This window comes from Mauremys mutica, chromosome 11, assembly GCF_020497125.1.
Source record: "Mauremys mutica isolate MM-2020 ecotype Southern chromosome 11, ASM2049712v1, whole genome shotgun sequence".
In the NCBI taxonomy this organism is placed as follows: Eukaryota; Metazoa; Chordata; order Testudines; family Geoemydidae; genus Mauremys; species Mauremys mutica.
In genome coordinates this window covers 80,063,967-80,074,994 of record NC_059082.1, presented here as the reverse complement: position 1 = coordinate 80,074,994, position 11,028 = coordinate 80,063,967, and the positions used below count along the sequence as shown (strand labels likewise).

Genomic DNA, 11,028 nt, shown 5'->3' with positions numbered 1-11,028 from the left:
TGGACCGACTTCTGCTAGTGAAACAGACACGCTTAAGCTGAGCTTGCCCTTGTGGGTGACAGCCAGGGGGGTGCATCAGTGCAGATTGCCCTGCTGTAGCCAGGGCCCCTGCCTGGCACCACCTCCCCCATGCACACACACACACACCATTTCTGTTTGGGGTGAGGGACTGGGGGGGCCCTCTCCTTTTAGGGGTAGCACCCCCGTTCTCCTGGGGAGGGAACCCTCCCTTTGGGGAGTTATTGAGGTGGGGGATGGGAGCCCCCCTTCCCCTTCCTGGAGAGGCAGGGTTCTACCCCTTGAGCCCTTCGCGCTGCGCTCCGTGGCAGGAAGTTTGTCCCGGCCGCCCTGCCGTCCGCCGGGCCGGTATCCAAGGCGGGCCGGGAGAGCGGCCCCTAGCAACGGGCCGGAATCGGCCCCCGGCGCCATGGCAGCCGCCGCCGCCCCCACCGTCTTCCTGCTCATGGTGAACGGGCAGATCGAAAGCGCCCAGGTAAGCGGGGGCCGGCCGGGCCCTCGGGGTCTCTGAGGCCCTTTCCCCCGGGCTAGGCTCAGCGCGCGTCGTGGCTCGGCCCCGCCCCGCTTCTCGCCCAGGGGCCACGGTGAGGGGCGCGCTGGAGAGGCCTCGAACAGGGGCCTTCTGGGGCATCCCCCCTCCCGGTGCCATTGCCCGGCGGCCGCCTCCCCTGGCTCTGCTCCGTGCCAGGGCGGGCCCGTGGCAAGTCCCCAGCACAGCGGCTCAGCAGGCTGCCAGAGCTGGGGCATTAGCCCCCAGCCGGCCCGGGGTAGAGGGCAGCAGAAGGATGGGGCTCCCCCAGGCCAGTGACCCGCTCGTCCCTTTCTTCTCCAGTTCCCAGAGTTTGACGAGCTCTACTGCAAGTACTGCTTCGTCTACGGCCACGACTGGGCCCCCACCACGGTAAGTGCCCCTCTGGCGCCCGCTGCCTCTGCCCGTGGCTGGGCCTTGCCCCCTCCACCTCTCATGGAGCCCTGGCCCCAAATCCCATACAGCGCGGCTGCATTGAGTTCAGTGGGTTAGGCTGGTGGGTGTGGGAAATGTAACCCCCCCCCCCGGGGGCAGGGACTCTGTTCTGTGTTTGTACAGCACCTAGCACAACGGGGTCTTGGTCCATGGCTGGGTTCCTGGCTGCCACACTAATACGAATAATGAAAATAACTCAGGAAATACACACAATAGGATTTGGGGGGAGAGGTGTCTTTCCCTTTATTGTCTTGGAAAGGTGGAGTGGTCTAGTGCAGGGGTTCTCAGCCTCATTCTTTCTGAGACCCCCCAACATGTTATAAAAACTCCACGGCCCAGTTGTGCCTCAACTACTTTTTTTCTACATAGAACAGCCAGAGCCGGCATTAGGGGGTAGCAAGCAAGGCTGTTGCCCAGGGCCCCACAACACAGGGGGCCTCACAAAGCTAAGTTGCTCAGGCTTCAACTTCAGCCCCAGGTGGCAGGGTTCAGGGCCCTGGGCTTCAGCCCCACATGGCAGGGCTTTGGCTTTCTGATCTGGGCCCCTGCGAGTTTAACACTGGGCCAGCTTGGTGGACCCCTGAAACCTGTTCGCGGCCCTTTAGAACCACTGGTCTAGCGAACTGAGCACAGCCCTGGGAATATATCCTAAACTCTAATACCATCTCTGCCACTCAATTTTGAGCAAGTCACTTCACTTTTCTGTGTTTTATTATTCCCTCGTTTAGAAAATGAGCTGAATTATTCCTTCCCCACTTCACAGAGGAAGTGCAGAGATCTATTAATGTTGGTACAGTGCTTTGAAAAACTAGAATGCTGTGTATGTGCTGTGTGTTGTTGGTTTAGTTATACTTATCCTCTGTTTTGTGGTTTACATATTCAAAACACTTCTTTTAGTTGTTATGAATGCAGTCAATGCTCTTCATAAATGTTGATAAGATTAGCTACTTGCAAATTAGTAGGAATAAGGGTCAGATTTTAAATGGATTTAATTTTGCATCAATTTGTTTGCCCAACCCTGCATTTTCACATGCAAAATATTGTATGTACAAATTGAAGGTGAGGAGCTTTGGTTATTAAAAATGTAAGCTCTTTGGGGCAGGGACTGGAACTTGGCCCTGGTGGTCTGTCTGTAAACAGGCAAAGAAGTTTTATATTCGCTAAAAGCATATGCACTTTCCACTCTGTAATGTGAGTAAATAGCAGCAGCTTGTATTTGTACAATATGTAAGCTCTTGTTTTAGGGTTTGGAAGAGGGAATATCTCAGATCACCTCTAAAAACAGAGATGCACAGCAAGCCCTTGTGTGGAATTTTCCAATTGACATCACCTTTAAAAGTACCAACCCCTCTGGCTGTAAGTAAACCACGGAGATGTATGGCTGAATACAGGTATTTGGTACATGAAGATTGTAGTTCTGGAATGGTAGGCTGAGAGTCCTTTGCATCTTCATAGCATATGCTGGTATGACCTTCTGGATAAGGGAGACTATGCCCAGCAATTGTTGGAGAGTCACAAATATGCATGGTTCTGCATGTCACCTTTTGCCTTGTGAATGAAGGGAAGCCCAACATTACAGATTAATTTTTGACTTTTGTTCTGTTGAGTCCAGTTTGTTTTCTCTTGATGGTACTTTTAGGCAATTCATTTTTTGAAGTTTCCCAAGATGAAATTACTGTGGGCTCCCCCTTCATCATTTCTGGCAATTAAACTTGCTTGGAATAGATTCGGTGCACTCTGAGGGGTACCGTATTTCTTTTAATCTTTTTAAATTACCTTTCCGGAATGAGACTGTTTCTTAGAAACCAGAAAGCTTTACATTAATTCAATAATACAGTTAGCACTGTTTGCTTTCTTATACCCACTGGCTTTTAGTTCCCTAATACAGGTAAATAAATACATTTTTGGACCTGCAGTTCTTGACACTTGCTTTCAGGTAATGTTAAATAACAGTAAATTAACAATGAGCTTAAGAAATTATAGGGCCGTATCCATCCCCTTCCTTGTCCTTGCCCTTATATTAACTCCTATTTTCTTTTTAAGGGCCACAAATAGTGGTAAGTGTCTATGGACCTGATCTTTTTGGAAATGATGTCGTCCGAGGTTATGGAGCTGTTCATGTTCCGTTCACACCTGGAAGGTGGGTTAATGATGGTTATTGCTTTGGTTTCAAATGTTCCTCCCAACTACAATTTGATCTCAGCTCCCGCTTTTCTAAAGTAAAATAATCAGAGCCAAAATAAGTGCCTCCCAAGTGTCTCTATAACTTGCTTACCCCACAGGTATGGAATCTATTCTCTGATACAAGCCTTGGTCATTGGACCTGAGCCTTGTTGCTTTTTATTCAGTGCAGGTTTAGTTTTAATTTGTGGATGGGGGAGGGCAGTTGAACAAACTGGCCCAGATCCTCAAAGCGAGTGAGGCACCAAACCCCTATTGCTTTCAGTGGGAGCTAGGCACCTAAATGCCTTGGAGGATCTGGGCCTGCAAGTCTTAACTTCAGCACTGTCATGTCTGTCGGGGGGACTGCACCAGTTCGGGTTTGAAGGTGCTCCCCTAGCTGGCCTCTCTCTTGTGCCTTTTGCAAGTTCCCCATGCAAGCTGCACATAGGAAAGTTTGAGTTCATTACTTACAAGTTACATGTGGATGTCTCACATTTTTTAAATCTGTATTTGGACTTTCATTATCATAATAAATACAGGAGTATTGGAAATTGGCATTAGGTTTATTTCATCAATAAGTTCTCTCTCTTTATCAATTCCATTTCAGTCATAGAAGAACCATTCCTATGTTTGTTCCAGAATCCACGTCTAAGCTGCAAAAAATTACGAGGTAATAATCCAACGGTGTTATTAGTAACATGGGAAAGGACATTTTTGTTTTAATTGATGGTGACTCTGACTACTCAGTATGTGCACGCACTTGTGAGTTTTTGTAAAGTTAAAGACAGTCCTATGAGTTTCATGGACAATGTGGCTTTATCCATCAAAGCCTTACTCTAAAATTTAACATTAGCAATCTGCTTGGAGTAATGCTCTGTAACTTCATCCTTTTTGTTATCCATGGATTTGAAAGTGTGAATTTGAAAAGCACTTGCTGTATTGCTGCCAAGATAGAGCTGTGTCTTTTTGAAAAGTAGCCACCAAATGATAGCAAAGGCAAACAACCACGCATTCCCTTCTATTCGCTGAAGCTTCCAAAAGAAAAAACATTGACACTGATGAAATTGTGCGAGTAAGAGTTCAAAGCAAACTGGCTTCCTATGTAGAATTGAAGTAAACACATTCATTTCTTTCTAGAATAGATTTCACTAGTATTACACTTATTTTTCTTCATGTAATTCAGCAACATCTGCTGCAGGAATTACTCCATAATGAAAACAGTCATTATGAGGATGCAGAATGTTAAGTACAGCATAATATGTTTTAAAAATATAATTGGACTGTTCCACAAGGGACATTTTTACATTCTAAGAATGAGTGTCTGAATTTATTGGTTGTAATCAGTTCTTTTTCTTGAACAGTAACTGCCTCTTTTACCTCTATACATGAATTTTTATTGTTTTTCTCCCTTATTTTTTTCCCTCCATCCTGTCATAAAATCTCAGTATTTAAGAGCCAGAACTGATGGAGACCTTGGTCTTCACAGGAAATGCTTGTAGAAAATAGGACATCCCATATCCAACTGCAGTGGGCGCATGGTTAAGGAGTTAGTCCTGAAACCCATTGGGATGTCTTTGCGCACATCTGAGTCCTGTCCAAGTAGCTCTGGTTTAGGGAGCAGTGTGCCCTAGTGGGTAGAGCACTGGACTGGGACTCAGGAACCTGGGTTCTATTCCTGACTTGGTCACTGGAGTGCTGGGTGACCTTGGGCATAGGCACTGACTCCGTGGGTGCTGCGGCCTGGAGCACCCACGGGGAAAAATTAGCAGGTGCTCCGCACCAATGGCAGCCAACCTCCCCCAGCACCCACCCCCTCCTCGCCTCCTCCTCCCCTGAGTGCACCGCGTCCCTGCTCCTCCCCCTCCCAGCGCTTCCCTCCCACCACCTAACAGCTGTTTGGCGGCTCTTAGGGCTCTCCGGGGGTGGGAGAGGGGAGAGAGAAGTGGAGACATGGCACGCTCAGGTGAGGAGGCGGTAACGAGGTGGGGACTTTGGGGTGAGGGTGGGGCAGGTGCAGGGGGAGTCGAGCACCCACAGGGCAGACGGGAAGGTGGCACCTATGACTTTGGGCAAGTCATTTCACTTTTGTGTCTCAATTTCCTCATCTGTAAAATTGGGGTAATGATGCTTATCTCCTTTGTAAAACACTTGTGAGATCTACTCATGACAAGTGGTGATACAATTATGATGATGCAAGCTAGGAATTATTATTTAATTGAAGGGGACCTGGGCATTGAAATCCATTAGGCAGCTATGGAAATCAGCCTCCATGTGTAAAGAACGGGTTGAATTTAAAAAAACCTCTTGAGTTACTTGGAAGTACAAGTTTCATTGACAGTCACTTACGTGCTTTTGAAAATTCCATGCAATGGCAATAATTTGCCCCATTTTACAGTTGTGGAAATCTAAGACACGGGGACTACAAGACTTGTCCTTCATCTTGCAGCAAATTAGTGTCAAGACTGTCATTAGAATCCAAATTTTCTCTCTCCCAATGGGGGCTGCAGGAAGGGCAGGCCGAGGGATGTGCTGGCCGCCCTTTCCGCAGCCCCAATTGGCCTGGGACAGCGAACCGCGGCCAGTGGGAGCTGCGATCGGCTGAACCTGCGGATGCTGCAGGTAAACAAACCGGCCCGGCCCAGCCCGCCAGTGGCTTTCCCTGGTGGGCCACATGCCAAAGGTTGCCAATCCCATGCTGTAACAATCTACAATATGCTTGGCAACTGTGCACCTTGTCCACTTAAAAATCTAATCTGTTTTAGTAACTATATTACATTTTGTGCAATAAAATCAGAAGGCAACATGCATTCAATCAGTAGCCATTAATCCTTGTGCTGCAGATGGCTCTTTTATTGGTTTTTAGTAAATTGTCAGGTGACATCCTGATAATGATGCATTGATTGCTGGAAAAACTCGTATTCACTCTCACTCCAACTGGTTAATTCTGAATTTGTACTACTGACCAGCTGTGGTGGGTGGAAATTACACATTGAAACAAGCTGTAGATGGTTAGTACGTTGACAGAATTCGGCTTCTTGAAATTAGTGATGAAGTGGGATTGTTAGAGGTTTCTTGAGCCCCAATACTACTGCTCCTGTTATAAACTTTATCTGTTCTGATTAACTTATATTAACTATTGCGTGATACATGCAATTTGGTATGGCTTTTTGCAACTCTCTAAAGGAATGGCTCCTTGAGGTTATGTATAGCTGATCTAGACACTGCATTGTGCAGTGAATCCAGATTTGGTCTGCCTGTTCTTCAGAATTGTTCTAAACTGAATTGTCCACTAGTCCCTTTCTCCTTGTGCGGGAAAGGGACACGCATATTGGTGGAATACCCTCTAGTCTTTCTTAGTGAAGATTCCATCATTCATACTCCAGAAGTAACTGTTTTCTCTGAGCTAATTGAACATTTCAGACAGATCTGTCCATCTGTATTAAAAGCAGTGGTCCAGAGGGGAAACATTTTATAGAGTCCCAGAGTTTGTTTGTGAAATATCACAGGGTCCTGAGTTAAATTCAGCTGTTTTAATGTCTCTGACAATAGAGATTGAAATATATCAGCCATGCAGGATAGAAGCACCTTGTGGAATGATTTGGGCTATTTGTTGAATAGGTTAAGCAGTTTAGTAGTGCATAACGTGGAGTTGAGACGTAAAGTAGCAGGAATATAGCTGAGTTTAAAGAGAGAGAGTTGTAATCAGGTAAGGCAGGTTAGTCTCTGTATGTTTTAATAAACACATTGATGTAGTATAATCATGACAGCACTGCCACTACTTCTCTTTTTGCAGATAAAAACTTCTGGCACCAGAGAACAAACCATACTGCCTCAGATATGTATATTAAAGAAAGAAAAACAGGAATTCTTCCCAAAGTCTGGGCAGCTTTTTAACCTTCTATTGGCCTATTATGGCACACTCAGTATATTGTGTTAGAAATTGCATTATGGTAGAGTAGCGTAGAAATGCGATAGATAATAGGGATTTTAAAATATGAGTGAAAGGATCAGGAGGGGAGGCAGGAAAGCGTTTCATAATATTTCAATGACTGTTTCCTTTATGGGGCAGCTAAAACAGAACCAGTGGTGTGAGGACTTATTTTAATTTGTGATCTGTGGGCAAATTTAAACCCTGGTTTACTGTGGTTATTCAAAGAACTTCCACTGAGAGTAAACGCTTCCTAGTTTTAGCATGCTAATCTTTAATGATCAGATTGTGATAGAATCATAAACTCCTCAACATTAGTGGTACCGTACTCCACATATAAGTAGTCCCATTCAATTCAATGAGACTTCTTGCAGTATAAGATATTACTCAATGTATCTGATCCAATGCTCAGTGAAGTCAACAGAAGGACTTGCATTGCATTCAGTGTACAGTGTGAGCAGGTGTATCGCAATCTGTCCTTAAATTAGTCTTAAAATACTGCTGTAAATAAGTTAGCCAAAGGCTTTTATTTTCTGTAGGCCACCCACCCAAAGGACGATCTATAAAGGAATGGTGCAGCATATACTTGCACAAATTTCCCCCTGAATGAGGACTCATGGACATAACTTTTTCCTTGTCCAACGTGTATTTGTTATAGCTGTTAGGTCTCTTCCCCCTCCACCCCCCAGATCCTTAAAATTAGGTGTTATTAAAATATCTTTGACATAAACTGACCCTCCCTCACTCAGAAATAACTAAAACTTAACATCTGACAAAGTGGGTATTCGCCCATGAAAGCTCATGCTCCAATACTTCTGTTAGTCTATAAGGTGCCACAGGACTCTGTCGCTTTTTAAATGTAATAGAATGTAGGTGAAATTAGGAAAAAAGGAAAACTGGTCAATAATCCAGAGGTGACATTTATCGTTGATCAAAGTAGATAAGTAGCAAGGAAAAAAAATGTGTCAAGCTTTAAAAATTCCTACTATGAACAGGGGGAAACATATTTATTTTATTTCTGTGCATACGATGAACCTTCCTTATAACAATTCTAAATGCTACCAAGTATGACACACCACTGAGTTGTTTTCTTTTCTCCTTCTCCAAGTTGGCTTATGGGAAGACATCCAGAGTTCACTGACCCCAAAGTGGTAGCGCAGGGAGAAGGCCGAGAAGGTAAATGATCAGGAATTACTGTCTCTAACTCCTCTATGACTATGGACCAGATTTGGCCAGTCCGTTTCTTTGTTAATGCTGTAGGAGATTAATTGAGCATATTGAGAACAACCACGTCCTGGTATTCTGTGGGACATCTAATGACTGTTCAACCAGCTTTACTGGCTAATGGTGTTGTCCTCCTGTTTCTAGTGATCACGGTGCGATCCCAAGGCTTTGTGACCATTTCCTTCAATGTGGTGACTAAAGACATGAAGAAACTGGGCTATGACGTAAGCCCGTCAGACATGCAGAACCCTTCAGTAGTGTCTCTTACAGATGGGATTCATAACCATTAAATGATTGGGGGGAGGAATTTTCAAAGGCACACATGGGAGGCAAACACCATACTTGTACTGATTTTCTATTTTAATATGAAAGCTCAAGCCATAAGGTGTGTTGCAAAATACCTTTCTATCATAACCTTTTGTACAATTTTTAGTTAACAAATAGCCAGTTTACATTTGTTTTTAAAAAATGGTTTCATATATTCCAAACATCAATGCAGGCCTAAAATTGTTTACTAATGATTTTGAAGTGGTAGTGGGAAATTCAAATTGCAATACCTTCCAAAAGGAAGGGAATCTGAGAATATTTCAGTGGCACATTCATGCACGTTCTTCTGCAAAAGCAACCAAAAATGGTTTTTTTTTGGGGGGGGGGGGAATTCACTGAGAGTTAAGTGTTTAATATCCCCTTGCTTCATGCATTTACCTCTCATTGGCACCATTGAGATTTAAGTGCAGCTATTGAGGGAGAAATAGATCTCGGTGTGAGGATCTGGAAAAGAGCACCCAGCCTGAGTAAACAGGACGTGCACTCAGCCATAAGCAATGGGGAATCCTCTGGCCCACCCTGTTACAGATCCCCTCTGCTGTAAGGAATTGCCAGGAGTAGCAGTCAGGGCCACCTCTTCCTGGTTATGCAACTTTCTGGAATTTGTGCATTTTCTTTGTTTTTGCTGAAGGTACTTCTCCCCTGGTCCTCTTAGCCCAGCTCTTTCCTTTGCTTGATTCCACAGTAAGCTAAGTAATAACTCTGTGATGATGGCAATGAAATGAGTGTGCTCTCACAAATCCAGCATTCTAAGGGCAGTCCAGGATAGGCTGTGAGGCAGGTAATTGTTTATATGGGTCCTATACCATGGCTTTCAGTAACCAACAAACACAGTAAGGAAAATAACGTGCTGAATTTCAAGTTTGATTTATGAAGGTTTTCCTCACTGTTTGGATAACCTTAGAAATTGTCGTAATGTTGTTTCTTGTTACAGTACATGGCAACAGCTCCAAAGCTAACAGACTCTTCTTAGCGGGCTGCAGTTTGAGGGTACGAAGAAAGGCCTTCATTCCAAGGCATGTCTACACTGCAGTAAAAGAGCAGTGGGCAAGGCTGCAGCTGGCCTAGGTCAGCTGACTTGTGCTGCGGGACTATAAGATTGCTGCGTAGATGTTTGGGCTCGGGCTGGAGTCCTGGTTCTGAGACCCTGCAAGGGGGGGTGGGTCTCAGAGCCCAGGTGCTGGACTGAGCTCAAACATCTACGCTGCCAATGTTAGCCCTGCAGCCCAAGCCTGAATCAGCCGACCTGGCCGCTGAGACTCAGTGCTGCGGGTTTTTTACTTCAGTGTAGACAAACCCTGAATGTCCTCCCTTCCCTGACCTTTCACGTGACTCTCGGCTAAGCTGATATTAGAGCTCTGCATTTGGGTTGAATAAACCCAAATAGTTCAATATTTATATTTTTTGTCTTTTGTGGGCTTTTTTTTTCCTTAAGGGAACCATTTATTAGTCCAAAGTAACACAAGCTGTAGTCTTCTTATGATCTTTCCACCATCCGTTGTGTCCAAACTACAGAACTTAAATCCATAGCGAGACGTGATTATTTAGTCAATTTGAGAGACTATATTTGGGTACGTGGTTTGCACATTTTGACTTCAAGTACCATGAGAAGACCAGATTTAATATTATTTCACCCTATTTATAAGTCACTGAGCTATTAAAAATCCTTTGGAAAAACAAGCACAAAGAAAAACAAATTTTGAACCACTGCACATCCATAGTAATAAAGCATGCTATTTAGAGTACTAGCATTCCTTATGCACGTAAAGCTGTACACTATGAACACTGTGTTTTGTAAATATAAATGATGAAGATCTTGTAAAGCACCTTGGAATTTTGCTCTGTTCCTTAATCATTTTGTACTTTCATAAATGATTTTACAAATATGTGGTGTACAAATTATTTTTCATACATTAGCTCTTGTTCTCTGTCTTCGTTGTGCTTTTTGAAGTATAACACTAACACCCATTATAATTAACTGTTCTACAACAAAGCCATAATTGAGCTCAAATTAATCAGACTATTTTTCCTGTTTATTGGCTGCTGTAGGAGAAAGAGAGATTGTTGGGTTTTTTTTAAATACCTAGTCGGTTACAATGGTGAGGGTAGCCATATAAGTACCTTGATAGACCAGATTTGAAACGTTTGAAAAGCAGAGATAAATAATGTAGCACAAGTGAAATATAATATACCGGAGATTTTTACTAACTTGAGATGATTTAACGTCCCTGTCCAATTAGAGCAAAACTGCATGATGATTCCATGCATGGTACCCTATTAAACTGAGGAAAAAGTCCAAACTTCACTCCCCCAGTGATACAAGGAGTTTATTCACATCCAACACTATAGGGCATTGTGGATACATGAGCTTGTATAGTTACAAATTTTAAGGGGATTTCACATA

The 11,028-nt window shown here is 44.1% G+C and overlaps 1 protein-coding gene across 1 annotated transcript; it reads left to right on the top strand.

Moving 5' to 3' along the window:
- Positions 1–357: 357 nt before the first annotated feature.
- B9D1 (B9 domain containing 1) lies at positions 358–10,508 on the top strand. Its single transcript, XM_044981070.1, has 7 exons — positions 358–493; positions 851–919; positions 2,227–2,338; positions 3,026–3,122; positions 3,753–3,815; positions 8,182–8,249; positions 8,442–10,508. The coding sequence occupies exons 1-7, from the start codon at positions 428–430 to the stop codon at positions 8,585–8,587; spliced, it is 621 nt and encodes a 206-aa protein (XP_044837005.1). The 5' UTR covers positions 358–427; the 3' UTR covers positions 8,588–10,508.
- Positions 10,509–11,028: the final 520 nt, after the last annotated feature.

Bases quoted from the DNA above. Each gene is read 5' to 3' on its own strand.
- B9D1 (XM_044981070.1), top strand. From the start codon at position 428: ATGGCAGCCGCCGCCGCCCCCACCGTCTTCCTGCTCATGGTGAACGGG. The intron at 2,339-3,025 runs GTAAGTAAACCA...TTTCTTTTTAAG, and splicing joins AAGTACCAACCCCTCTGGCT to GGCCACAAATAGTGGTAAGT. The intron at 3,123-3,752 runs GTGGGTTAATGA...ATTCCATTTCAG, and splicing joins GTTCCGTTCACACCTGGAAG to TCATAGAAGAACCATTCCTA.